Raw genomic sequence first — 27,418 nt, forward strand, 5'->3', positions numbered from 1 at the left:
GCATTTCCTTTTCTCTCAATGTAGAACTATGGGCATTATACTAGGGTTAAAATTGTGCTGGGATAAAGGTTTTAGGAAAGTTTAGATAGAATTGGATTCTTAGTTAGCAATTCAAAAGATTTTCAATCAAGGTTCATAGTTAGATTCGAACACATAGCTAATCAAGTGCATTAGGGAGTTACCGCATCAATTTTGGGATCGTTCTATATCTCACATCCATCGTGAAGCAAATCAATGAACTGATTGGATGACCACTTATCATGATGATCTATCCTTGAGGTTATATATTTTAGATTCTCCACTAACTAGCAATAGAACAATTTTATTTGTAAATACTCTAGGCGTATCTTGGCCTAGAATGATATAATAAGTATTTTTTTATAATTTTCCCACTATATATAAAAAACAAAAAATAAAAAAAATTTAAATATAATATAAATATTTGTTTATAAAATTAGAACACTAAAACTTTTTTTAAAAGGTAAAATTTCCTTACGTCTTAAAGTTTGTTCGAAATTACACAGAGGTCTATTAGTTTTCAAAATAGATATTCTGCCTTAAAAAATTATTTTTCGCTGGACACTTAGGTCCAGCCATTAGTCAACCACCGGTGTTTCCATCAATTTGATGATGTAGAAAAGATAAAAAGATAATTTTACCTTTGATTAATTTTTAAAATTATTATTATATAAATTTATTAATTTTTATATTAATTATAAAAAAAAGCTCTTTAGGGAGCATCGGAGCTCCTCTAGGAGCCTCGATTAGAACTCCCAAAGGAGCACCAGATCTAATGCTCCCTTTCAATCGGTACTTTTTTTAAAAAATATATATATAATAATTTTTAATATCATCAAAGAAAGAAAATGTATTTTAATTTTTTTTTAATCTTTGTTAACGGTGTTTGCATTTTTAAGACGAAATGTTTATTTTAAAATTAATAAACTTGCTTAAAATTTCAACTAAAACTTAAAAATGTGAAAAAATTTTATCCTTGTTTAAATTATCAATATTTTAAAACAAGTATCTTTAATTTATTACTACTTATAATTTTTTAATTTAAAACTATTTGTTTTACTATTATTATCACTATTTACAGATTTTTCTATTTGACCTTAATTTTTTTATAAATATTTGAAAAAGGAAAGGTAAGCAGCCGGGCACCATTCTAGTGTGATAATAAAAGACGGAACCACTTTCTAAATTTAAAACGCTGCTGCCTTTGTCAAATCTCCTTGAGACTAAGAGACGAGACAATTTGATTCGTTTATTAAAAGCCTGCTCCGCTCTGTTTTCTTTTATTAAAACATTCAGCAATTGCGAACTTGATTTTGAGGCAAAGAAGGAAAAAGCCTACTCCGCTCTCTTTTACGGGTAAAATAATTTTGTTTCTATTCTGGGTTTTGTTTAAAGAGGTTTGATATCTTTCGTTCGAAGTTATATAGTTAAAGCCTGTCAATTATTTCTGTTTTTTTTTTTAGAAAAAAAAACCGTTTTCCCAGTTGGCTTTCCCTATTAGATGTACCTTTGGTTTTTTGGAAACTTTGAATGGCATTTCCTGCCTTTCTTCAATTTGTGAATACTTGTTTTGCACATCAACGGCCATTGTACTAGGCCAAAGTTCTGGCTTTTTTCTGGGTAAATACGTTATTGTTGAGAATATTGTGAATAAGTTCCCTTTTTATCTTCTCCCGGTAAATCGCGTAAATTGGTTGTTAGGGGTTCTTACTCCGTGAACTTCAGATGTTTGTATGCGTGAAATGATATACTTTGGAAAATCTCTCATCGGGTGGAATGAGCCTTGTTCCTCTTCAATTCCTTGTCCTTGGGATTTGAATTAAATGCACTTTGTTACTTGTATTAGTTGACCTGATTGGAATTGTACATGAAAGCAGGAAAACGAGGAAACTGAGATCTTAAGCTTATTATTTAATGGACACGGGAGGGAATTCATTACCTTCAGGGGCTGATGGGGTGAAGAGGAAGGTATGCTATTTCTATGACCCGGAGGTGGGGAATTACTATTATGGGCAAGGTCACCCTATGAAGCCTCACCGAATTCGAATGACCCATGCCCTTCTAGCACACTATGGGTTGCTTCAGCACATGCAGGTTCACAAGCCCTTCCCTGCCAGAGATAGGGATCTTTGCCGCTTCCACGCTGATGACTACGTGAACTTCCTCCGCAGCATAACCCCTGAAACGCAACAGGATCAGCTCAGGCAGCTCAAGCGCTTCAATGTTGGTGAAGATTGTCCTGTCTTTGATGGCCTTTACTCCTTCTGTCAAACATATGCCGGTGGATCTGTTGGTGGTGCTGTCAAATTAAATCATGGTCTCTGCGACATTGCCATTAATTGGGCTGGTGGGCTGCATCATGCAAAGAAGTGTGAGGCTTCGGGGTTTTGCTATGTCAATGATATTGTCCTTGCAATATTGGAACTACTTAAGCTGCATCAGGTATGTTCTTTATATCTTAATTCCTTATAAGCTTTCCATCTTGCTTTCCTTCTCTTGTTCTCCACTAATTTGGGCATTATTTAATTGTTTTTATGCATGAGTGAAGCCCGAAATCTTCATGCAAGTGCTATATCTAAATAGCGTCTTCTGATAATCACCTTGTTTAGTCCAAAATGATATGTGATATGGCTTGTTTGCAATTTGTCTTACAATGTTTCATTGAATACAGATTAGATGGATCATTGACAATGGTTGTTATAGTAGGCATGAATGGATTATATAAATGTTTATTTATTTCACCTGAATGACTTGTTTAATTTTTCAATTCATACATTTCCTCCTTGGATGTAAAGATATTTTTTCTTTTGGCACCAGTACCAACTTTATGTCATGTAGTTTGTTATCAATGACAAACTGCATTCTCCTTGTTGCAGCGTGTTCTATATGTTGATATTGATATCCACCATGGAGATGGTGTGGAGGAGGCATTTTATACAACTGACAGGGTCATGACTGTTTCATTCCATAAATTTGGAGATTATTTTCCGGGTACAGGGGATATACGTGATATTGGATATTCAAAAGGGAAATATTATTCCCTTAATGTTCCTTTGGATGATGGTATTGATGATGAGAGTTACCATTACTTGTTTAAGCCAATTATTGGTAAAGTTATGGAAGTTTTTAAGCCTGGTGCTGTGGTCCTTCAATGTGGTGCTGACTCCCTATCTGGAGATAGGTTGGGATGTTTTAATCTTTCAATCAAGGGTCACGCAGAGTGTGTTAAATTTATGAGATCATTCAACGTTCCGTTGTTGCTACTAGGTGGTGGTGGTTATACCATTCGGAATGTTGCTCGCTGTTGGTGCTATGAGGTAAGTGGCCTATTACTATTGCAATTGGTTAATATTTCCTGATTGGCTTGACAGTTGTTATCTAATGTTAATATATGGTAAAGTTGACTTTCCAGTCAACTTTTTGTCTCCCCTTCCCCCTTCCCTCTTTCTCTTTTTATGTTGTTTATGTTGGAAGATGTCCAAATCATGGTGCTAAATTGTTTTTCTTCATCTTTAATCCCCATAAAATAGCTCTCTAGTTTTTGGTTATCAAGATGATAAAGCAAGAGATAGTATTTTGATTGGAATGGATGGAATCTTGTGTTAAATTAATTGAATATATATTGGTCTTTTCCGCTTCTCAAGTCATGTACACTCTTCATAGCATTTGGTGCCACTAAATGCTCTTCTTCTTATTATTCTTTTTGGGTAATGCCCCTCTGTTGTATGTTTCATGACGCAACACTTAAGTTGATTCTATTTTCTACTTTGTACACATTATAATTTGTCATGAAACTTGGAAGAACCATTTGTAGTTGCTAGTGTTTGATTACTTTATTAATACTGATATCTATATAAGCAGACAGGGGTTGCACTTGGAATGGAAGTTGATGACAAGATGCCTCAACATGAGTATTATGAATATTTTGGTCCAGACTATACTCTTCATGTTGCCCCTAGTAACATGGAAAACAAGAATTCACGGACATTACTTGAAGATACACGTAATCAGCTACTTGACAATCTCTCAAAGCTTCAGCACGCACCAAGTGTCCCATTTCAAGAAAGACCACCTGACATTGAGCTTCCTGAGGTGTGTTCTGCAGCTTCTTCATTTTATTCGCCAAAATTTTGTCCTAGCTTCCTTTTGCATCTGGTATCAATCAGTGGAAATTTATCACATGTTTCACTCTCTGTTCTCAATCCTTTCCATGAGTGCATGTCCTTTTTATGTGTCCATGTTTGGCATTGCACATTTACTGCTTAGATCTTGTATTAAGGTTCTTAGATTGTCAAATAATAATCTAATAGGCAATTAAAGATATCTATTTTGGATTTATCCTCATTTTTACTCTTTTATTTTGCCAATTTAATGCAACTTGGTGGTAGTTTGCATTGATAGATTTCCTTCATTTTGCTAGGAGTTACATTTAGCCTCATATCTGCTACTCGACTCTTAGACTTGTTGCTTATTGATTTGTAATGTTCAGGCCGATGAAGATCAGGATGATGGAGATGAGAGATGGGACCCAGATTCAGACATGGAGGTTGATGAGGAGCGGTATTTATCTTTCAATCTTTTTCTATTTTTAGAAATTTTTTGGGTTTTAGACCCCTCACTGTTTTTCATTGCATTCTATTTTCATCTGTCATTGACTCATCACGTTTATGCAGTAAACCGATCCCAAGCAGAGTAAAGAGAGAAGCAGTCGAACCCGAGACAAAAGATCCGGTATGCTTTATGCTATAAATGTTAGATTTTGTGATTGTGCATGATTCTTTTTCTTTTTAAGCTCGTGCTAGATTTTCATTGTGGCTTATATTCTTCTCAGGAGGCTCAAAAAGGAACTGCTGAGCAAGCTAGAGGCTTTGACGCTGCAACAGATGAGACTGTAAGTACAAAGGTGAAGTTTTGAGACACAAGCAACTGGATGAAATAAAGTGGTTGTTCTTGTATTGTCTATAACATATGACCATATTCAGAAAATGATATCACGGCTCTGAAAAGCTGTCTTTATTCTGGTTCTTGCAGGCTGTAGATGTCAGTCCTATGCCTATTGATGAACCAACTATGAAAGTTGAGCAAGAAACATTGAACAAAGCAGCTGATCCGATGTACCCAAAGTCCTAAGCAAAAATCTCTAAAATAGATACTGGATGTTTATCTCTGAATTCAGATCTAAAATTGTGCATTAGCATTTTGTCAAACATTATAGGCCCCTATGTTTATTGAGTTTAAGTTTGTACAAGTCATGAAAACCTGAACGGATTTTGCTTTACATTGTAGCTTCTTCAAGTTTGAACTTGAAGCTCAAAACAGTGTAAGATTATTAGTAGCAGTTTATATAGCCAAGAAATTTTTCTAGCATTCTCATCTATAGAACAATGGCAGAAAGATGGTGAATGCTTAAATCATTTGTTACCAATATGGTGATATCGTCGATCGAAATTAAAAAGCTTGTAAGGGATGGCATTTGAACGATATATGGTACGTACTGTTGTTCACTTTGGAAAAGCTCCTCTTGCCCTTCTACTCTTTGTTCAAACCAGAACGGTAACAATGGATAATCTATATAACCACCATCAATAAGACATGCAACAAATGTTCAATTTTTTTGCTTCTTATTAAAACAAAGATAATGTGATCCATCAAAAATAGAAAAACAAAAGAAAATAGGGAAAAAAAGACAATGATAATGTGATAATAAAACCGAATTAGAATTCGTGTTAAAATGCTTTGTACAAAGGATCGGAGAGGAGAATGTCTGGTGCATTACAGGGATTCATAATGCTGCTGTTGGGAGGCAGTAAAATGAAAGCAATACTTGTCTCAAAAATTGAATGCTTGATTGGTTCTCAATTGCTCCAATTTGTACAGCCATAGAACATCATGTTGGAATATCTACCCCCAGTTTTGGTAAGTCCCATGAGAGGATATTAAAAGCAAGACAAAATGTATACCTGTTGGAGTACCTACCTTTATGAAGTCTGGCTAGTGTAGAGAAATCACAAGTGAAGAGCTATATATAAGAATCAAAACTTTGGAACAAAACTATGACACCTGGTGTGACACACCTATTTGAACAATTCTATTTTTCCTGTTCTTGTCTGTGGCACCAGCTTTCCAAATCTTCAACGTTCAGGGCTGTTCAACCGTGAACAGTTGAGCAGCCCTGAACATCCCAAGGTAGCTATGCAAGCTAGTATTCTCCCTGCTTGAAAGAAAAGAAGTATAAAATAGCCCTTCAGTTGTTCCATGCACAGCACAGTTGGGACCAAAATTCTCAGCTCCCAATGGTTCTTTGGGGCAATGTAGCTTCCCTGCCACTGATGAGGCTCTTTAACAAAGAGGCTTGGTCCATGCATAGCCAAATTACCTTTGATTGGGCTTAAATGGGTAGGGTCATCAAAAATGGAAATCACAGTACAAAACCTGTCATGTCAATTATTTTCTCATCTTATATCATGTGTAATGGCAGGCTTCATCCTCATTCCATAATTCTCTTTACCATGTCAAAATCAAGAGATTCTCTTGTAGCTAATGCTCTGCAACAAGATAAAACCACCCGCCAGCCAGCAGCCCATAAAGGAATAAACACGGACAGAAATGAAAACCAAGTTAGTACATATAAGAAATTGAAATTGGGAGCATAAGGTCTCTGAATCATTTTTGGCAGTTTTAGCATACAGACGAGTTTCCAAACCCTGACTTTAACTACTTTCCTTTCCTTTAAGAGTTTGATTTGGTTATACATGATTCTAATTCCATCTAAATATAAACTTTAAAGCTAGCAATTCTCTCATACTACTGCGACTCTACACCTTGTTTGTAAAATAGTTCTATCATTGCCAAAAGTCAAATTATAGGAAAGAAAGGGTTATCTTATGCATGTGATGCAAAACATGGTATGCAGAGCATACAGGCTAATTCACCATATATCTAAGATTTAGCCTATTAAAGAATCAGTGGACTGCCATGAGAAGAACAGCATTATAATCGATGTAATAGGTAAAGAGACACATCAGAACAAACCTGCAAGTTAGACTGATACATTCTCTGTCCAGAAGGCCAACTGGCTGTCCTCGGCAGTCTTTGACATGCTTGGATATAACTGGAACTTGACTCAAACCATGTTTAGTCATGATAATCTCCGCAGATAGAAGATCCATAGCTGGTGTAGCTGTCCATGGCACTTTACATTTTGCACTATCCAATGAACAAATTTCCGATACCAAAAGCTCCTGTATCATGAATTGCCAATTAGTCAAATATTGCATGGTTTCAGCTTTAAGTGCAGGGTAATAGAGGGAGTCACTTGGTGGTGTAAGAACCATAAAAATGAACTGGAAGCCATCTGGCTTACAAAATACAGAAATAATGTGCCTTCAACACACATATCTTTGGTATAAATCTACACCTAACATGGTGATTTCTAAATATAGTGAGGCATGTAGCTTCAGATGTATCTCACAATACCGACTGTAAAGATTGTCCTCGGGATTAACTGAACCAGTTGGGATGGCTAGTAGTCGCGGGTACAGATGTACCCTTAGAACTTCACTATTGTATCCCAAGAAAAAATAACTGTAAAGACAAAATCCTATGCTGAAGCTAATATTAATCTATTTTAAATGGCAATGGGGCACTTGTTTAGTATTTTCGTGATAAGAGACATCTTTCACACTTTTCATCTTTTCCTCCACCCTTATTTTCCATGAGATCCTAGGAACAGAAAAAATCTTCATAATTTTTTTTTCCTTCTTTCCCCTTGCGTAATGGGCAACATGCCCAACTATAAGTTGTTAAAGCATTTGATTCATGAAAAGTTGAACCAGCTATCTGTAACATACCTTGGATTCTAAGCATTTTTCTTTCACCAATTTGCTGAACTCATGAATATCTGTAAGCGTCAATAAACCCATTAAAAGGTTGTCATCATCAACAATGATTGCACAAGATTGCTTCTCCACAAGCATAAGAGTCACAGCTTCTGTAAGTAAAGTACTCATCATAACTGTCACATATCTTGTCCTCATGGCTTCTGAAACAAAAATTCTCTTCTCTAACTCCTTGGTCCTAATACTGGAATCATCAATGCAAAGTGAGCTTTCAACTTCACAAAGGTTATTCAAATAAGGTTCTGTCTCAGGTGGTGCATCAGTAGAAGATAGACCAGTAGCACCGTCTGATGCTTTGGGCCGTTGATTTGTACGAGTGTTTCCATCTTTGAGTGCTTTTTTCCCTTTGACATCCTTTCTTATCATCCATCCAGATGTAATCCATGAAGAGAATCCAACAGCTCCTAGTAAAGGTAAAACAATCCGATAATCTTGCGTCAGTTCAAAAAGAAGCAGAACCGCAGTAAGAGGTACCTGACAGACCCCTGCAAGGGTAGCAGCCATGCCAACCTGTACAAGGAGATCCATAATGATCAATCGTGTCATAGTTTAAAAAACAAATCATTTTGAGAACTTCCACAGCATGAGAAACTCATAGTTTGCAACCAAAGATGCATAAAACCATCATCTATCTGTTATCTTCATAATTATTGCCTTTGGTACTCTTTTTTACTTTTTCAGTCTGAGCAATAGGAAAATTTCTTAGTAAACTTCTTTTGAAAGATTAAAGCACCCCTAATGACAAGCATGTATGAACTCAAATTGAAATGAATAACAAAAAATCAACTTACAACAGAATAATTTCCACATTTAACAAACAAACTTTAATTTTTCAATATGATAAATGCATTTACAAATAGAAATACATCAACCAATCTTTACAGAAAATTACCAGGCCATATGCTTGTGGTGATGCCACTTCCAAGATGGAAAGGTGAATAGCTGGATTAGACTGAGCAATTGCAAAACTAATGAATTTCCCATATGCCATTCCAGTTGCTGCACCAATAAAAAGGGATGGGGCATAATACCCTCCTACTAACCCAGAGGCTCGGCACAAAGAGGTTGCAATAATCTTGACTGCCACCAGCTGAAACAAGAGATCACCTGAAAGACCTTTAACGAACGGCCGAGATTCTAACAAAATGTCCACATTCTCAAAACCCCAGTATAGAATTTCAGGATATGCCAAGGCTGTTACACCCACAGTTAGCCCCCCTACTACAGGAAATACGGGCTTTGGTATCCCAACATCCTTGTTAAGATTGTCCACAACACCCAACAGGTAAGATGTCAATTTGGAAAATGTCAATGAAACCAAGCCACAAAGTATACCCAGCAACAGATAAAGTGGAAGTTCTGAAAATAAAGTTAAAAAGAAACAGATAAACGAATTCATCCAATTCGCATGAGAATCATGAAAGAAACAAAGGTTTAATACTCTCAAATGAGGAAGAGAATTCATGAAATTTACCACCAGCGGACCTGAAATCATATTCAGGAACCTTAAAGGAAGGTTCAGAACCAAGACCAATTTCAGAGACAACAGAAGCTATAACCGCACTGAGAATAACCATAGAAGTTGTGTTAGTAAGAGACACCGATGAATCCGCCGGCGATGATGGCCATAAAACAGACTCAACAGCGAAAAAGCAACCGGCAACGGCCGCATTGAAACCTGAAGATACATACAGAACAGAGCAATTAATACATTAAAGAGACTCAGTTCCAAAGTAGTGTTTAGAATTCAACGGAAAAAGAAAATTACGAACCAGATGAAATTCCAGCAGCTGAACCAGCAGCCAAAAGAGAAAGCTTGGTTTGAGGATTTTTATCCAAAATAGAATGAATTTCTTTAGCAATAGACGAACCAATCTCGACGCTTGGACCTTCGGGTCCTAAGGAATTACCAGTCCCCAGAGTGACACAAGCCGCTACCGTCTTCAAGAAAGAACCCAACGCAGTTTTGGCACTATAACTAGCTTTCGAAACGGCGTCTCGAGCAGCGTTCAAGACGCTGACGATTAAACCGCCGCATGCAGGCACTAAAATGACACGTATCCAGACGGAGTCGAGAGGCTCCTCTCGTAACCATGAAGCACCCCTATAAGGAATGCCGTCCCAGAAGAAGTCGCGAATCTCATGCACGCCGTTGTTGAATAAAACGACGCCGAGACCCGTAAAGACACCGACCAAGCACGCCGATATGATCACCCCTGAATTGTCGAAATTATCCCGGGCGGCATCATCGGCGGGGGGGCCCACGAGGCTTTGCTTGTCTGCGGAGTCTGGTAGAGCAGCAGCAGGAGCCGGGTTGAATCTGGTGCGTTGATTTTGATTGGGAATGGGGATGCGAAACGGGGAGAGAGAGAGGCGGTTGATCTGGAAAGGAAAAGCGGGGCTTTTGCAGAGTGGGACTGGAGAGGAGAAGAGAAGAGGAGAAAGGTGTGACGTGGACAACCGAAGCGCGATATCCATGTTCTTTCCTCATCCAAAATCCGCACGTAGATAACTGATAACTAGTTACGACTTTTATTTATTAAAATAGTTCAGTTAATTGATAACTTCCAAGTTCAGAAGTAACTAGCCACCTGGAAGCTGGTTACTCTGGTTTATGTTGGCTTCTGTCTCTTCCTCCTGATGTCACAATTCTTATGGCTATCTTTTTTTTTAAGAAACATTTTTTTTATATATAAGTTTGAAAATTATTTTTTTATTAGTAAAATAGTTTCCTCATTTATTTGGTCACAATTGTTATTTATATTATTCCACTTGTTTTCAACCTTTAAATTTCCATTTTACCCTCAATTATTTGATAACGGTAGATTTGCCAATTTATAAGTGAGGTTTTAAAATGTAAAATTAAAATGATAGAAATTAGACTAAATTAATGGATTATCATCAAATTGATGTGAAATAAATAGTTGAGGCAAAAAGCATTTCTCATTAATAAATTATTTATTATTCTGAAATAGAATTAGACTACAATAAAATATTGAGAACGTGAGGAAAAGAAATTTTTAGAAACACAATAAATTTAACATTTTGTACAGCCGGTCCCCAGTGCTTAATTAGAACATAGGAACAATATCTTTGGCGGAAAATACAAATCTATCCTTGAGATTTCCCAAGCTCAACATCCTCGAGTGGTAGAGACCCGTCCACTTGCTGCTTCAATAGTTTAGCGTCTTCTTCCGAAGCATCCTTCAGGTATGGGATTACCTTGGAATCAGTTTGCTTCTTCTCAGCCTCAACTGCCCAACTGTATACTACCATGCCAAGGACAGCAATGGCCATTCCGAGTATGTTTTTCAGTGTCAGCTCTGAATCAAAGAGCAGCCATCCCAGCATCAAGACACAAACTGTTTTCATGTGGCCTAGAACCTGGAAAGAGACGGCTGAGAATCGCCCGATGCACAGATACTGGCTTATATTGCAGAATACCGCTAAGGAGCATGAGAGTAGTATGAAAAACTGCACATTTTCCCAATCACCCATGTTAGTATTTTTCCTCAAAAGTCTAACAAAAGTGTATAGTTTACACGTGTGAAGATGGCTGGCCTTGCTTTGAAGAGACAACTAGTACTTACAATTGCAGGTGACGAAAACTTATAACTTGCCAATAATTTGCCACTTATGTAGTAATCAATGAATGGACCAAGCAGCAAAAGAGACAGAGCTTGGATTGGAGCTGTTTGACTGAGCAATTCAAAAGAGCCTATCGAGTACTTCTTCTGTAAGGAGCCAATTGACTGTTCCCAGAAAAATGGTTAGGAAGCAAGGAGAACAAAAGAATCAGAGAAACAAAAATGAATAATTGATCAACTGATATCATGGACAAATGGCAATCGCTGGTGCAAAACTACTTCAATCAGCAACACCCAGAACAATTTTTTATTCTTTGCATTTATAGAAAACTACCTCTTCTTGTTAATGTTAATTAATTACATCGTACGAGAGATCCCCTAGAATCTAGATCACTAAATGCTGTGCAGGAAATAGGCAGGTTTTGAAGTACGGTAGACCGGTCATGACACATGAGACCCACGTTTCAAATAACCAAACAAGGCTTGACAATCTCTGCATTTATTAGATATAAACTGCTGTAATGGCTTGATGACTTTGTGCTATTCTGTGCTATAAGCATGTAATCATAACGCGAGTGCTGAAGGGAAAAATGAGAAATGCTTTCAAGCGGAAGAAAAACCAGAAAATGTGCTATGGCAAATGCTTACTATTTGTTGTAAGGAGGTAGAGAGGACAGCGACACAGGCGCAGAGAAATCCTTGCGCGTTAACTTTTACATCTGTAACTGTACAAACGCCCACGCCAACCACCACTACAATGACTGCAATCTTGACTTTGCTTGAGTAGTGTTTACCATGGAGGATCCATTCCATCACACAAACCACTGGAATCATACTTAACTTTGAAATCTGTATCATAATGATAACCATGAGGATTAGCTCTGAAATCTAAATCAGAATGACAGTGATGTAGATCAGAACTGGGATATGATGCAAGTAGGAAAAAAAGAAATACTTTTGTCATTTACCTGATAAAAACCAACTGAATTCAGCATGAGGCTCAAGTTCATCCCGGTTATTGAAGTATTGGCAACGACTGAGAACCAAAGAAGCTCCCACAAAGGAACGTGCTTTTTTGTTGAGTAACCAGTTGCATTGGACACCATACCGATTAAGGCGGTCATAGAGAAGTGGAACCCAGTTAACGTTGTTGCTGTAAAAGCAGGAAATGGTTATAGATTTGCAGAGAGAGAGAGAGAGCCAGAGCAAAGGACTTAAAATCTACTGCCCTTCCAGTATCACGGCCAGGTAGCCAAACCACAGTAAAAATGTTCACGAAATAAAATAAAATACCAACACTGACAAAGTGCCTTCCCAGGATTTCTAACATTTGGATGAAGAACATTGATAATTTCATCGCCAGAGCTTACTTTGAAGTTAAAAACAAAGGGATCATTGACATTCTGGAAAATCAATAGTCATCATCAAATCAAACTTTAAAACTTTTGAAGTTGAGGATTCAAACTAAAGAAGATTAGCATGGACTTGGTTGTCCAAGAATTACTGTAGAACATATTGCTTCAAACATGGAAGATTTTTTAATATGAACACTGCTTATTGGCTGCTCTGTTTGGCGGGTCGGAAGTACTCTTATGCCCTGAGACAATCTTAATTATATGCAATAATAACCAAGCCTAACAGGATAAGATCTGCAATTACAGTTGTAGAACTCATGGTTCAAGATAAAGCAAAACGACGCTGAAAAAGGAATCAATGGAGACTATCTAAAGTAGTGCATTCAAGAACCTTTTAATGCAAAAGTAAGGTTCCTGAGGTTTTCTTTTTTCCTGGAAACAAGACATCTGTAAGGCATGAATCCATTTTGTCCAGAATCTCATTTACTGAGAATCCAAGAGATAAGGTCATAGCTGATAAACAGGTTAGCATAAGAATCAGCAAATTAAGATTTTGACAAATTCAGTGAAGATAATTGAATAGCACATTCAGGGGATTCAAAAGAAAATTGGCATGCCGTGACTGGTGACAAGAAGGGAGAATGAGGTTCCAGATCAGACATCAGAGAAGGAGGAAGAAAATAGAGAAAGTTTTAGAAGGAGAGCAACTGACCAAAGACGAAGGCATAACCGCCAGGTGACATGAGCTGCTTGTTGGCCATGATAAGGCCAACAGAGCTGACAACATTCATAGCCCAAGCTCCAATGTCCGATACAGCTGATGCCGGTTTCTCCTCTGTCTCCATGTCTCAATTCAAATAGATCTTGGCGCTTGGTTGGACTCCCAGACACAACTGAAACTCTACTAAGCACTCTTCCCCCACAGATGCTAATCAGCCGTAGGGTGATGCTAAAAAAAAATGGATTTAGTGCTACTAATATAATAATAACAATAGTAACATGAACAATGATAGAGATAATAAAGGGCAGGGACCGGCCAAGCCAGCAAGTCCAAGTCCAGCCAGCCACAGAATATTGCCAGGCCAGCAAGGGGTTCAAATCTACTGTTGTTAAAACAATTAAAGTAAAGAGACAGAAATCATTGGATGGGCCGTACTTTTTCTCATGGTTTTCTGCTTTAATATTCTTTTCTTGTTCTCTCCCCACAAGCAAATCACACCGCGTTACTCGCGCATGTATCATACAATTATTTTAGGCATCAGCTTCAGCTGTTGTCTTTCGTTTGCAGTATAGCACACGTTCACAAATCCCAACACCTGACTTGATACGCAATTCATTGAAAAAGGCCAAAAGTGAATGGGATTTTTGCTATCCAAAGTTGAACCCCCCCTAAAATTTCCTTTCTTTACTTTGATTAACAAAAAAACAAAAAAATTCCTTTTTCATTCCTTCAGAAATCAATAATAATGATCAATATAGACATTATATTACTCTGCTTTCATACCAACCTCCTCTTACTCAATGTATGTAACATGTACAACCTCCTTGAGGTACAAATTCACGGGCGCAGTGCAAGAAGTATTCGCACAAGCACATGACTAGAACATGCCAGTCGGTCGGTGGGCTATACAATTAATTTCGAAACAGTGACTAATCTATACAACAATGTTTCCATCTGCTATGACTATGAGTTAGTTATCACGTCAAAATGAGCAAAGGGTGACTGCTCTTTAGGAGAAAAGCAACAAGTGAGATTCTTTTTGTTGGTCCATTGGATTACTAGTGATATTATGATAACAGATTTCCAATCATACCTGGCGTTTTTCAACCCAGTTAAGAGTTTGCCAGTACGATTTCTTCCCGTTAGTAACTTGGTGAAATCTGTGTCATTACAGATCTAGAAAAGGAACAACAGCCTCGCGTCATGGACGGCGCAATTCGGGTAGGGCATAAAGGTTCCTCGGTAAAAAAACGTACGGCTCTCAATCGTAATTAAACGAATATGCAGGTACGTGGTTCACAAGGTCCATCTGTCACAGGATCATTACTCTCTTCCCCATAAACATGTCTATAGGGGTGTGCAGCACCACCGCTTATAAAGAGCCCAAGACCTCCCGTTCGTGCCTGATGTGGGATTGAGGCACTTTCCTTGTGACACATCCCCCATGTAGAAATTATTTCAGAAAATAAATTAAAATACTAATTTTAAAAATTTTCAACATGTAGCAACCAGACAGCAGCAAAGACAGCATAGACAACGCGTCGAGCTGTGATCACAACCCCATACCGATCAAAGAAAATTTGTCTAATACCACAGTAAAATGCCTATAACATGCTAGACCCAAACATACACATGCCACTGCCCCATCCCAACTCACAGGAAGGCATCCTTCTCGAGCAACTTCAGTACCTCGTGCTGATTGTTGAGCTTGGCAACATCAATAGGAGTCTTGCCATCCATGTTTTGGAGAGTGCTGCAGTAAGAAAGACGACATTACATTACAGGAAAAAGTCAATACCCATAAGAGGACAGCATCAATTGTTTACTTACACAGCAGCACCATTCTCCAGTAGAAGGGCCACACAGTCTTTCCTTCCATAACCAGCTGCATAATGAAGTGCGGTATTCTTATTTTTATCCAAAGCATCCACTGTGGCTCCAGCTTCAACAAGGATTTGAGCGCATTTCACCTAAAATATAATCAAATGAGTATCAGCTTTACTCCCAGACAATAAACATGATATTAAACTCATCCCTTTGCAAGAAAATTTCCAAAACTAAAGAAGCATAACCTAAAACTAGCCCAGAACCCAATATCTACTCTAATTACAAACTCATATGAACTCTGGTTACATCTTCTTCTTTTTTTAACAAAAAAAAAATCTTTCTTTTTTCTTCTTTTGTTATGCAATTCCTTGTCCCAACTTGGTACAATCAACGTTTTTCAAAAGTAAATAAATCAATCATTTATTAAGGGAATCGCTTTACACAAACAGCAAAGTTGGAAGGGATACGCCCAGTAGATGGCAATTAGTAACATTAAAACAAGAAGCAAGCTCAGCTCAGTAGCCAACAGATTCCATGATACAGTAACATCTGATAATAATAATCAATGCCTTATTGAGTTGTGTCTAGATATGTAGCAACGATATAAACATTTTCCCCTCCACAAAGATCCCAAGATGAGATGCTACAAGCAAAAGGATGCTTTAAGGATCCAAGTCCTACCATCCCAAAATGCTTTTGACAGTCTACATAGACCATCCAAATTCTGGTTCCATATTTGTCTGTCCTAAAACTAACACTCAATTAGGCTTAGTAAGAGGTCACAAGTGCACTATGGACTGCAATTATTGTTTATGATATAAAGAGAAGATAAGTATTGGAGACTGGTACTGCATAATTTTAGACTATTACTGATTACAACTATGTGATTTTCTACACCAAATTTGTCATCGCTAGATGAAATTTACTTCATTTGTCAAGTAATCTCATCATGCAACAGCGAAGAGAGAGAGGAGGAGGGAAGAAAGATTCAGTTATAAAATTATCATACCTCGCCATATCCACATGCAAAATGCAATGCTGTCCTTCCCTCTGAATCTTCTTCATCCTTGTCAGCACCAGAGGCTAGTGCAGCTTTCAGACCCTAAATCATGAAAACAGTCCAGACGTTTTAGATTATCTGTCAAAGGGAAGGACATAAATACAACAAACATATTCACTTTCCCATACCTCAATATCACCAACACTAGCACAGTGATGTACAATTGACTCATCCTCATTTCCTACTTCATCTCCTTCATCTGCTGCGGAGTTATCAGCCGAAGTGGCTGCATCTCCTGAAGCAGCAAGACCCATTGCTTCACCCAGCTTCTGCAGAACCTCTTTGTCATTCCAGTACCTAGACCAGAAACCTTTACTTTAGCAATTTACTGAAAAAATAAGCTGAATGCGGAAATCATACTCACATTCTAAAGAATAAAATTTTAAGCCCACAAGCATATGCTTTTATGAAGCTCCTGATCTCCTAGTATTTTGATCACTCACCTCATCATTGCTGCAGGACCACCAGTCTCTATTTCTTCTAAAATATGTTTCAATGATGGATCTTCTTTAATACGTGCCATCCTTTCCTCAATCTGGTCTTTGTGTTGTGGATTAGTCAAACTGTCAAGCATGCCTGACATAGCAGGATCCTGAAGAAAGACAACTAAACCTTCATCTACCAGAAGTGATTTTCCATGTATTACAACGATAAGAGACTAAAAGAATCGTGAAACACCTTAAACTGGCAAATGAGCCCGCATATACCTGCATTAATGCATTACCAAGGCGCTCAGCCATGGTCATAAACTGGGGATTCTGCATAACCTGTTGCATAGTTGAATAGTACTGCTGAGCATCAAACTGCGGCACACTCTCTTCAACAGCTGCACCTTGAAACGTTTTAGTGAGCTGCTCCGCCATTTGGTTAAATGAAGGATCTTTTGCTATCTGCTCAGCTAATTCCTTGATGCTTGGGTCCTAAAAACCAAGATGGTTAACATCCATAAGCTACAAAATTAAAATGTGTTGAGATTTAAGGACAAAGCTGTTATGGCCACCAAATTGGGAAAAAATTAAATTGAGATAGTATCAATCCCAAATCATTCACAAGAATAACAAACTTCAAGGCACTCACATGCAATTCTCACTTATGTGTATAATTTGTAGAACTATTTTATTGTTCATACGATTGACTTTCTGATATTAAATGAAAAATGAGTTCCTACACTTTAAACACCCTTATCCTTGGTACAGCATTCTGGATATGGTGCATTGAGCCCCTAAATGCCAGTTCTAACAAAATGTAATATATATTGTATAAGTGCAAATACAGACTAATTTACAAGCTTTATCCAAGCTCCCAAAAATATCAATGGACACAGTTTTCTTCAGTTGGTTCCCAGCCATTAAGCACACTGCTGCAATAGTCCATCAATGAGATTAAACATAAACCTTAAGATGTTCTACTACTGCAACATTAATCAAGGACACAGAGCAAAAGATGTGCTAAAATTATGAAAAGGCGATCAAATCAATAACTTAGAGACAATTTGATTTTGCATGCAAAGAAACAGTTCACAATAATCCAACAGAGAATTAGAATGGAAAAGACAGAAGCTTACATTAAGAAGGCCACTCATGGCTGAGAAATCAAATGGATTGGGTGCAGGAAACCCAGGTCCTGGCATAGTAGCAGGGGAAGCTCTACCCTCCTGCGTTGGTTGTGACTCCCCAGTGGAAGTTTCTGGTTTTGAAGTTTCAGATTTCGAACTTTTGTTCTCTGTTGTCAAAGTTGATTTCTCATCTAACAAAGACAAGAAAACATTAAAAAAAAACAACAACAACTCATCAATTTACTAACTTCCAACCCAAGTCAGATCGGAATCCATCAAACATTAACCTCCAACGAAACAAAATCAATCAATTCCTAACAAGAGAAATCCCAAAACGAAAAAGGTCTTAAAAGGACTTTGATAACCTATAATTCTTGAAATCCCTAGCTACTGATACAATTACAAAGCAGTATCGACAATAACGAGGAAAGGTAGCTACTTTTTTTCCGATTCGAATACCAGATCAATTCAAGACCTAAACTTAGTAGTCAAAAAGAATAACTAGAATAACCTGTAAGAGTTAATTCACTTCACCGTCGATTAAGAAATAAGCAGACGGAGCTCAGATAGATCTCATAACAAATTACAATCCAATTGAAGAAAAAAAAAAGAAAACAAAGCCATACGAATCTGAGACTAAGCTCACCAGCAGCGGCGGTTTCCTTCTGCAAATTGGAAGCCATGGGGAATAGCTGAATTCACCGATTAAAAAACAAAAAACGTTAGAAATTAGCAAAAGGGGAAAAAATTGAGGATAAATAAGACGATGATGAAAAATAGATTGAAACCTTGATTTGAGGCGGTCTTCGTTTATGGGAGGTGAAGAAACTAAGAAAAAAAGTGATAAAGATAAATAAGAGAATCGAAAACCCTCTCTACCAAGTAATCAAACCAACAAAGCAAGCACAGTAAGAGGCAGAGTAGAGGGAGGCAAACGACAGGTCCAAAGTTTAGAGCGAAAAAATAACTTAAGTACTGGAGATGAGATGAGTTGGTGGGCCACCTCAATCCTCATCTTCCCCATGGAACGTAATCGTCCTAATGTTCTTTGACCTTTTTGCCTTTGGGCTACATCTATATTTACGATATATGCTTTAAGTGGCCCAATGGTTGGGTCCAGTGGACAGGAATCCAAGTTCTTATTTTGGTTGATCTACGAACATTTTTCTCCATATTGTCCTACAAAATATCGATATTTACTAGTTCATCTACTTCTGCTTTTGATCGAGATAAGGGATAAGGATAAGGGATAATTTCCTTTTTTTTCTCCTTTTTCTGTTTTTTTATTTCAATTATGTAAAAAGTAAAATAAAATAAATTACGATGACAGTTGGGTTGGACGTTGGAGACACGACTTTTTACCTTGTGAGCCCCACTCATTACAGTTATTCCTTAAACTCGAGTATTACCGACAAGTTACTTTTGGATGTGTCTCTTTTGTTCCAACTTTTGAATGCCGCCGTTGTACTTGTCATGCTGTTTCAGTCCAGTTCGCAGTGAAATTACAGTCGACCTTTATCCTCAGTTGCTTTAGTTTTTACTTTTATTAGAATTGAATTATATTATGTCACTATATTGCTTTTTAATATACATTTATACATAAATATGTTTCTTTATTGTGCTATCCCTCTTACATTTTATATGAATATGACTAGTAGTACTTATGTCATAAGTTTATTTTTTAAACTGAAAAAATTATATCCGTTAAGTAGAAAGACATATGTTTATATACTAAAGATTCATTTTATTTGCTATAAATCTATAATTTTATTTATCTATTTATTCTATTTTGTTAGAGATGTGAGACTCATGACATTCTACTTTATTTAATTATAAAATTTGTAATTTTTTTTATTTAATTATAAAGTCCCTCATTAGTAACAATTTAGATATATTCTAATATTATTTATCACGAGTAAAAGAAAACTCATGTTTATATACAAAAGACTCACCCATCTAATACTGATTCAAGATTCGTGACCCTTAGATCGAGATAATTACATTTAGTATTTCTATGCTCATGATATCTGTATTTTTTTATATTCATTTCTAATAAACTTAAAACTTTAAAAAAAATTGAATCTCTCAAACATAATACATTTTAAAAATTGTTAATGGGTGAAATCTAAGGACTAAGATATGGTGAATAAAGACATTCAAGTACATAAACATTGATTACATTTGCGAAATTTCGAACCCAATGGTGTAATAAATTTTAAAAAAATTAGCCCAAACAAAGAGGAATCAATACTGTTTTCCACTTGATCTCACTCTGCGTCTTACAAGAAAACATACACCGTACATAGTTGCATTTGATGATCAAAAGTAATCAGCAATCAAAATTCAAAGCAGAGCTATCCAGCACAAATGCAAGACCAGGAAAAAGGAAAAGCAGCACTCATTTGTAAACAAAATTAAAATTGCACTGCTTGCTTCATTTCCTTCTGCATCTTTTGAAAACACTCAAATGATTGAATAAGAGTACTAAATATATACAAGCTCCAATACAACATGAGTACATGACATACCATTGGTATATTCCCCGGATCATTTTACTAGGGATGGCATGCATGCTATCGAAAATCTGATATACACAGACCACCAGTTTCTTGGAAAAGCAATGAATCTCACAAAGCACCAAGTTGAGCCAACCAAGGAAGCAACTTTTCATGAACTAGGTCAGGTTTATCATCATGGGGGCAATGCCCTACTCCTTCCAACACGAAAAGGGTTACATTTGATGACTGTGAAGGCAGGGAAGAGAAGTACCTACCAACAGGCCCATCAAGAGGGGTGAATGGATCTTGATCACCCCACAAAACCAGGACAGGTAAGTTTATTCTCGGCATCAATTGCACAGGGTTTGGCCCTGGTGGCCCTGTTATAATTGAGACGAAGGCATCAAGAGCGCCTTCATCATTTGTTGGTCCGTTGATGATCTGCATTTTTTCAGGTTATAGAAAACATCTCTACTAGGTTGATGCTGATAAGGTATCATAGACTACAACTAGAGGGAATAGCCATACCTCAACCAGGTCATCATCCACGGATTCTTTATTTCCGTATACAGATAACAAAATATTCCTTAGATTATCTCTGCATTAAACACAACAACATAAGTAAGCAAGCTGGCATTTACCATTGAATTTCAGTACAAAGAATGTTTGAACTGAATAGGGTACCTTTGCTTGGCCCGCTCAAAGACCGCTGTGGCAATTCCTCTTTGCTTCAATAAGAAATCAAACAACCAAAGCAAAGGTAACAGGAGCTGGATCCTCCAATCATCAACAACCGCTTTGTTGTTCATCCCACCAGCACAATTTAACAGCACAAGCCCTCGAACCAGGTTTTGACTAGATTCTTATTCAAGGGAGTACAGTCATCAAAAACTGAATAGGTTTTCTAAATACTGTTTCACAAACAACAGAGGAAGACAATGACCTTGTTTGCACCATATAAAGAAAGAAATTTTAACTACCTGAGGCAGCAATCACACAAGCAAGACTTCCAACAGAGTTTCCTATCAACACGGTAGGCTTCTGAACAACTTCATTCAAGAAATCTAATATCAACTGTGTACAATAATATTGAGATTAGAAGAACAAATTTTGACTAAAATGTTGAGACAATAGCAGAGAGCATCCCATTTTTTGTGAATTGGGTAGTTTACCTGAGCCCATGCTTCCATGGTATATGGAAAACCTTGAGGCTTATCTGAGGCACCAAAACCCAAAAGGTCAAGAGCATAGACACTATAATCCTGGGACAATGTGCCAATATTCCTACACGAATTGTTAAAAGAGTTCAAATACTAGAATTATCAAAATTATTGAAAAACATTGTCTTTCCACTTTGGTTACCTGCGCCAATGAGGAATGGAAGCACCAAACCCGTGAACAAGAAGCAGAGACGGTTTGGATTCTGCATTTGAAGAAGAAGAAGAAACAAAGTAATTGATGGAGTATTGGCCTCTCCATTGCCATTTATTGCATTTCTCCTTTATGTCACTCACCCCTAGCACGCTGCCACCAGAATCAGTAGATTGGTCACGGTAGCCAGTGATGAAACTACGGTTACCATAGCCAAGACCAAGAATGGGAGGCTTGTAACTGTAAAGCCGAGGGAAAGCGAATCTTCCTCTAAATCTGGGTCCTTTCTCCTTCGTCTGCTGCAGGGATTGCAGCGGTCGCAGACGGACTACATCGTGAAGAGACATGGCTGCCATCTTTTTCCTCTGCTCACCCTCTCCCTTCCCCTCAATCTCCTTCCTTTCCCATATCCCGGGTTGTGGTGCTGGTTATGTTTGGACTACGGGTTGCTCTCATTTCCTTTACTACTGTTTTGGTTTTTTTTTTGTGACATTTTTTGCCCTCAGGTCCTTATATTTTATCATATTTAAACTCGAATCTGTCCATTAGTTTTGAAAATTCATTTTCCACCCTAAATAAATCAAGTTGACAAGTCAAAATAACCAGAGAGGTATCACCTTACTCTCCATGTTGTTCAACAAAAAACCACAAAAAGTAACAGCGTCTATGTATTGAAAGCTCAACACCGGCAAACACTCTTGAAGATCTGGGCACTAGCAGCAATTAAAGAGGAACGACTGGAAAAATGGAAATTAAAGCTTCACTCATGTATGCTTTTGAATTTAGTAATTAATATGCGTTAGATTTTGCTAACACTCATGATTATTTTTCACATAAAAAGGTTTTGAAAATAATTAAAATTAAAAATTTTGTAAAAAAATTTCCATTTTTAGGGGATTTTTCTAAGTAATTAGCTTTTATTATTCTTTACTTTATAAAGTAATACTATTTAATCCATGCAAAAAGTTAAAAATAAATAATAATAAAAATAAGGATGATTAGGAAATATCCCAATTAGGCAATTACTATTTGACTCATGTTAACTGGGCCTAAGTCAAATCGAGACTGGGCTTGCGTGGAACCGGCCTACCTCCTACTCCTCCTCTGTTTTTTCCCTTCCTATTTACCAAGCTACTTTGGCTGTAAGAATCTCATTTTCTATTTGCTTTCTCTCTGCTCTTACGGACTCTAGCCGCCAACTCTCACCTCTCTAATTCCTCAAATCTCTTAGCTCGACGGCCGACGCCGACGCCGGTCCTGCCTTCGGCGGCTGCTTCACTCTTTCTCCCTCTCTTTTCTTTGCCCTTGTTTTCCTCATTTGGTATTTATTTCATTCCATTAGGTGTTTGGCTATGCTTTTCTGCTGTACCAATAATCTACTTGCGCCTTTGCTGATGCTGTATCTATTATTGGCATTTCTTTTACATGTTACTTATCTCATCTGATCTTCATCGTATAAGCTTCATTTAAGATAAAATAGTATGATTTCAGATTATATTTTGACTTTTACATTTCACTAAACTGTTTTTCTTTGTTTTGCTGTTTACTGTCGTTGCTATAAAGCTTTGTGTTGTTGGGTGAGATTTTTTTAACTTTTTTTATTATTTACTTTCGTTTTTCGTATGAAATTGAATGCAGAAGAAGTTAGTGTAGCTAAGGTTCAAAATAATTTCCAGCTGTTTAAATTAATTATTTTTTAGCGTTTGCTCCTTTTGTATGTACTATTGAATTTGGTGGTAATTTTTTAAAATTTAAGTTGATCATTTTTTATATAACTGTTCGTTATTAGTTAGGCCATAAACAAATATCTAGGTATAGAATCAAGTTTGAATCAAATAACTTTGTGCTAGTCCACTCTTTGTTCCTTTTCCTTTTACAATCTCAAGTCTTTGCCATTTTGACCATCACCGCATTTAGAAGGAAGGTATAAGAAAAAATTTAATTGTCTATAGTTTGTGAAATTTGTAGAGGAAAGATTATGGAGACAAGAGTTACCTAGGAGCTATCTTCTTTCTTTCTGTCTTATTTTTTAATGGGATGAGGGGTTTGTTTTATGATTCTTTAGTTGTTTGTAATTTTCTTACTTTTTAGACTTTCATGATATCGTGCTAAAAGATTGGGCATATTTTGGCGTGAACACTTTCTTAAAATTGATATGCGAATTAATATGTTTCAATTATGATTCTGCGGTATAATACTCTACTGTTGGAAAAGCCTTGTGTTGAAAGAGATTGATCTGGAAGATGAAAAACGTTTAAAGGCAGCCTTTTATGGCTGATTCATGATTGACATTTACATGGATTGAGTTGATGTTAGTTTGCTTGCAGATAAGGGTCTTTAAATCTTTGTAAATGAGGTTGAAATGATGAACTGATCCTAAGTGCTACTATCATAGTGTTAGTACTATATTTTTTCATGTATGTAGTAGTAGTGCAGAGGCAATAGCTTTGCCAGCATCACCATGGTTAAAGATTTAGTACAACAAAAATGGCATTGTATCCTATTGTTTTAATCTCTGGAATTAATGTGTTTTGTGATAAAATCTTTCAAAAACAAATGTTTTGAGATAAAAAATGTGGAAAGCTAGCATATTTTTTTTTTTATAAAAAATCTATTTATGTGGAACTTTCTCAATTATTTATCTTTTCATGCCTAAATTTGTTTTCTTCTTTAAAATAATGTTTAAAAAAGATTATGTTCTTTGTAACCTAGCTTTGCATTCTGAATCATCATACATTCATAGTTCAAAGAAGGTGAGGATTTTTCTTTAATATGGACCATTGAACTCTTTTGTGCTTTTTGTTTCTTGGATTTCCAAATGGGCCCTTAACCATGTTTATCCATCTTTAAGAGGAACTTGGCTTCACAATTTCTTAAAATCATCAAACCTAAGTTGCAGTTATAAATTTGACACTGAAGGCTGGGGTAGGATCCCTTCCTTTAAGTTTCGAGTATCTGAAAACTTTTACTAGTAACTTTTAAATTTGGCCATGAGAGAGGCAGGAAGAGTGTGATTGGAAAGCAGCATTGTCTTAGTGTCCTATAACAATTGTTTTTTTAAGAACAATTATTGTAGGTTTTTTTTAGCTAAAAGGAAAATAAATAGTAGTAACCAATCGAGGTTTACAATTTCAGTAGAGTGTTCTGCCCATTTATGTTTTTACATGGAAAAAGTTTTGAATATATGTACACGTGGACGCACATTTTAATGTGTTACATTTGTATGTATTATTATGTATGCATTGCTATATACGTACTTGCAGTAGGATCCTTTTTTTAAAGTTCGAAAATATTTCTAAATTTACTGTCTGATTGCGCTTTCAGTTTCTTACATAACCTCATTGCGTTGCAGAAAGCTCTACGTCACAGGACATTGCTTTATCTTGCATGATCAAATTTGAAGTTGGTGTCAAGCATCATAACGATCATCTCAAACGTAACTCATTACCATCTTTGTATTAGATTGTATCAACACCAAGCACTAATAATGGCTGCCTCTTTGTCTCAAGCATTGTATGCCACCTTCACCTCCCCAGCATCAAAACCCTCTGCATCTCCTATCTCCCTTCCCTCTATCAAAATCCCCACCTTCTCCCCTTTGACTGTCAAACCTCTCAGTTCCACCTTCACTCCAAATGTGGCACGTGCCATCACCCTTACCCCACATGCCACCTCCACACCCTCTTCTATTCCTTCTGACACCTCAACAACAACCTTCCATGGCCACTGTTATGTGGTTGGGGACAATATTGACACAGACCAAATAATTCCTGCAGAATACCTTACATTAGTTCCCTCGAACCCAGCTGAGTATGAGCAATTGGGCTCATATGCTCTTATTGGCCTCCCTTCATCATATGCTACGCGTTTTATTGAACCAAATGAGACCAAGACAAAATACTCCGTTGTGATAGGTGGTGCTAACTTTGGCTGTGGCTCCTCTCGCGAGCATGCACCTGTTGCACTTGGGGCTGCTGGGGCAAAGGCAGTGGTGGCTGAATCTTATGCAAGAATATTTTTCAGGAATTCTGTTGCAACTGGGGAAGTTTATCCAATAGAATCAGAAGTAAGAATATGTGAGGAATGTAGGACTGGGGATGTGGTGACAGTTGACTTGGGGGAGAGTCTGTTGATCAATCATACCACTGGCAAAGAGTATAAATTAAAGCCCATCGGGGATGCAGGGCCGGTCATTGAGGCTGGAGGGATCTTTGCATATGCGAGGAAAACAGGAATGATTCCATCTCAGTGAAAGTAATATGCAGGTACGGCTTTGAGCTCTTGCATATGTGTTTTGCTTGTTGAGGTATCATATGATGTCGATACAAAATACAGAACAAGCTATTTAATTTGATTGTTAATGTCTCATTCTTTGAAACAGTGGGATGAGTGGTTATGTTTTCATATGTAAGCTATGTTACAAATGAAATGTTTATTATATTATATTTTCATATTGATGATTGATTTATGCTCTACAAAACTACTTTTAATGCTTTGTCATTTTGATGTGACCTGAGTGTATGTTTGTCTCAAGTAAGTAGTTTTTATTGCACTAGGCAACGTCTGATGATTGAAGAGATTATACAGTATATAAAGTGTGAAAATGTTACTGTCAAATTTCAACCCAGTGGTTTTATGTTGTTAAGACCACATCTTCAGTAAGTAGTTTGCATGCAAAGGTCTATCAAGTCAAGTGAAGATACAAAGCAGGTATATAGTATGATGAAGTTATCGACTAGTACTTCATTCGGGATGCTTATCATGAGTGCTCTCTGCATATCCCACTGCTTTTATCCACCAGATTAAGCAGTCTGCTACCTGCTTAGAAATTGCAACTGTGGATGCCTAGCCATTTGCTTTCTGCAATTCTGTTGCATCAACAAAAGAATGGTGAAGAAGATGAATTTTACTTCTTCAAATATTTGAATTCATTTCAATATGTTGTCCAAGAGAAAAAAGGAATTTATTTCAATATGCTTCTGTGTATCATTGCCACTTTGTGTTCTGCAGATATATTAATTTGCTTACTCTTTGTTGTAGGGGCTTTATAGGAGGAGCACTCGATCCTGGCTTCTTAGACTAGTGATGGCACAATTTTGTGGTTCCTATCTGTTTAGGCACTAGGGGTCAATGCTCATCTTTTTTCTCTTATATTATCCTACTTCTGTTGAAAAATGTAAGCAGTCTTTTTCCATGTTTTTATATCTGTACCTGTGCCAAGCTGATCATCTAGGCAGTTGTTCACCCTGGCTTATAATCTCTTCTTATGATCACCCTAGTTTCTATCAGTTTGTCAAGAATACATAATTGGCATTGATCTTTTTAGTTATGAAATGTTGTTTAAGTTTTACATGTAGGCACTTCCGGTTTGTTGGAATAATCCAATGGTTCAGATCGAATAAAGCTTTGCACCTGCTGGTTTTCAGATGGCATTGTAGCCTTTTTTTTCCAAAAAGGAGTTTGTAAACTCTACAAATGAGATGCAAGAGTTGACATGTATTTCGAATAAATATATATATATAACAATT

The 27,418-nt window shown here is 37.0% G+C and overlaps 6 protein-coding genes across 8 annotated transcripts; 2 read left to right on the top strand and 4 right to left on the bottom strand.

Moving 5' to 3' along the window:
- Positions 1-1,166: 1,166 nt before the first annotated feature.
- Positions 1,167-5,385, top strand: HD1 (histone deacetylase 1). 2 transcript variants are annotated; one of them, XM_021445037.1, is made up of 8 exons: positions 1,167-1,374; positions 1,896-2,460; positions 2,895-3,335; positions 3,880-4,110; positions 4,508-4,578; positions 4,692-4,749; positions 4,850-4,921; positions 5,050-5,385. In XM_021445037.1, the coding sequence occupies exons 2-8, from the start codon at positions 1,933-1,935 to the stop codon at positions 5,146-5,148; spliced, it is 1,500 nt and encodes a 499-aa protein (XP_021300712.1). In that variant the 5' UTR covers positions 1,167-1,374; positions 1,896-1,932; the 3' UTR covers positions 5,149-5,385. The 2 variants fall into 2 exon arrangements, with proteins under 2 accessions (XP_021300712.1, XP_021300719.1); XM_021445044.2 differs by having other exon boundaries at positions 4,850-4,909.
- Positions 5,386-5,611: 226 nt separating this feature from the next.
- CLC-E (chloride channel E) lies at positions 5,612-10,408 on the bottom strand. Its single transcript, XM_021445025.2, has 6 exons — positions 9,689-10,408; positions 9,391-9,594; positions 8,809-9,275; positions 7,869-8,426; positions 7,051-7,259; positions 5,612-6,563 (listed from the first exon to the last, which is right to left on the bottom strand). The coding sequence occupies exons 1-6, from the start codon at positions 10,392-10,394 to the stop codon at positions 6,506-6,508; spliced, it is 2,202 nt and encodes a 733-aa protein (XP_021300700.1). The 5' UTR covers positions 10,395-10,408; the 3' UTR covers positions 5,612-6,505.
- A 438-nt stretch (positions 10,409-10,846) lies between these two features.
- Positions 10,847-14,886, bottom strand: LOC110410325 (UDP-rhamnose/UDP-galactose transporter 2-like). Its single transcript, XM_021419971.2, is given in 7 exon segments — positions 10,847-11,390; positions 11,507-11,668; positions 12,152-12,352; positions 12,472-12,528; positions 12,530-12,571; positions 12,574-12,656; positions 13,571-14,886. Coding segments are annotated over 7 exon segments (1,041 nt in total). The 5' UTR covers positions 13,704-14,886; the 3' UTR covers positions 10,847-11,027.
- Positions 14,887-15,024: 138 nt separating this feature from the next.
- AKR2 (ankyrin repeat-containing protein 2) lies at positions 15,025-18,971 on the bottom strand. Its single transcript, XM_021419959.1, has 9 exons — positions 18,810-18,971; positions 18,668-18,713; positions 18,031-18,212; positions 17,174-17,386; positions 16,910-17,058; positions 16,595-16,763; positions 16,416-16,508; positions 15,410-15,549; positions 15,025-15,332 (listed from the first exon to the last, which is right to left on the bottom strand). Exons 2-9 carry the CDS (start codon positions 18,702-18,704, stop codon positions 15,233-15,235), a joined length of 1,083 nt encoding a protein of 360 aa, XP_021275634.1. The 5' UTR covers positions 18,705-18,713; positions 18,810-18,971; the 3' UTR covers positions 15,025-15,232.
- A 1,451-nt stretch (positions 18,972-20,422) lies between these two features.
- On the bottom strand, positions 20,423-22,322 carry LOC110419022 (alpha/beta-Hydrolases superfamily protein). Its single transcript, XM_021431889.2, has 6 exons — positions 21,882-22,322; positions 21,692-21,803; positions 21,500-21,593; positions 21,204-21,381; positions 21,048-21,117; positions 20,423-20,960 (listed from the first exon to the last, which is right to left on the bottom strand). Exons 1-6 carry the CDS (start codon positions 22,244-22,246, stop codon positions 20,649-20,651), a joined length of 1,131 nt encoding a protein of 376 aa, XP_021287564.1. The 5' UTR covers positions 22,247-22,322; the 3' UTR covers positions 20,423-20,648.
- Positions 22,323-23,040: 718 nt separating this feature from the next.
- Positions 23,041-27,315, top strand: LOC110424676 (3-isopropylmalate dehydratase small subunit 1-like). 2 transcript variants are annotated; one of them, XM_021439300.2, is made up of 3 exons: positions 23,041-23,211; positions 25,243-26,155; positions 26,931-27,315. In XM_021439300.2, the coding sequence occupies exon 2, from the start codon at positions 25,378-25,380 to the stop codon at positions 26,140-26,142; it is 765 nt and encodes a 254-aa protein (XP_021294975.1). In that variant the 5' UTR covers positions 23,041-23,211; positions 25,243-25,377; the 3' UTR covers positions 26,143-26,155; positions 26,931-27,315. The 2 variants fall into 2 exon arrangements, with proteins under 2 accessions (XP_021294975.1, XP_021294991.1); XM_021439316.2 differs by having other exon boundaries at positions 26,942-27,315.
- Positions 27,316-27,418: the final 103 nt, after the last annotated feature.

Source organism: Theobroma umbraticum, unplaced genomic scaffold (assembly GCF_002168275.2).
Source record: "Theobroma umbraticum cultivar Fairchild unplaced genomic scaffold, ASM216827v3 scaffold_30.0, whole genome shotgun sequence".
NCBI classification, from domain to species: domain Eukaryota; kingdom Viridiplantae; phylum Streptophyta; class Magnoliopsida; order Malvales; family Malvaceae; genus Theobroma; species Theobroma umbraticum.

Coding starts and splice junctions, on each gene's coding strand:
- HD1 (XM_021445037.1), top strand. CDS start 1,933: ATGGACACGGGAGGGAATTCATTACCTTCAGGGGCTGATGGGGTGAAG. Junction 4,111..4,507: donor CTGACATTGAGCTTCCTGAG/GTGTGTTCTGCA, acceptor TGTAATGTTCAG/GCCGATGAAGATCAGGATGA. Junction 4,579..4,691: donor ATGGAGGTTGATGAGGAGCG/GTATTTATCTTT, acceptor ACGTTTATGCAG/TAAACCGATCCCAAGCAGAG.
- CLC-E (XM_021445025.2), bottom strand. CDS start 10,394: ATGGATATCGCGCTTCGGTTGTCCACGTCACACCTTTCTCCTCTTCTC. Junction 9,595..9,688: donor AGCTGCTGGAATTTCATCTG/GTTCGTAATTTT, acceptor ATGTATCTTCAG/GTTTCAATGCGGCCGTTGCC. Junction 9,276..9,390: donor TGATTTCAGGTCCGCTGGTG/GTAAATTTCATG, acceptor CTTTATTTTCAG/AACTTCCACTTTATCTGTTG.
- AKR2 (XM_021419959.1), bottom strand. CDS start 18,704: ATGGCTTCCAATTTGCAGAAGGAAACCGCCGCTGCTG. Junction 16,509..16,594: donor CTAGTGTTGGTGATATTGAG/GTATGGGAAAGT, acceptor TTCATGATTTAG/GGTCTGAAAGCTGCACTAGC. Junction 15,550..16,415: donor TTGCATGTGGATATGGCGAG/GTATGATAATTT, acceptor ATTATATTTTAG/GTGAAATGCGCTCAAATCCT.
- LOC110419022 (XM_021431889.2), bottom strand. CDS start 22,246: ATGGCAGCCATGTCTCTTCACGATGTAGTCCGTCTGCGACCGCTGCAA. Junction 21,804..21,881: donor TCCATTCCTCATTGGCGCAG/GTAACCAAAGTG, acceptor CAATTCGTGTAG/GAATATTGGCACATTGTCCC. Junction 21,594..21,691: donor CCATGGAAGCATGGGCTCAG/GTAAACTACCCA, acceptor TATTGTACACAG/TTGATATTAGATTTCTTGAA.
- LOC110424676 (XM_021439300.2), top strand. CDS start 25,378: ATGGCTGCCTCTTTGTCTCAAGCATTGTATGCCACCTTCACCTCCCCA.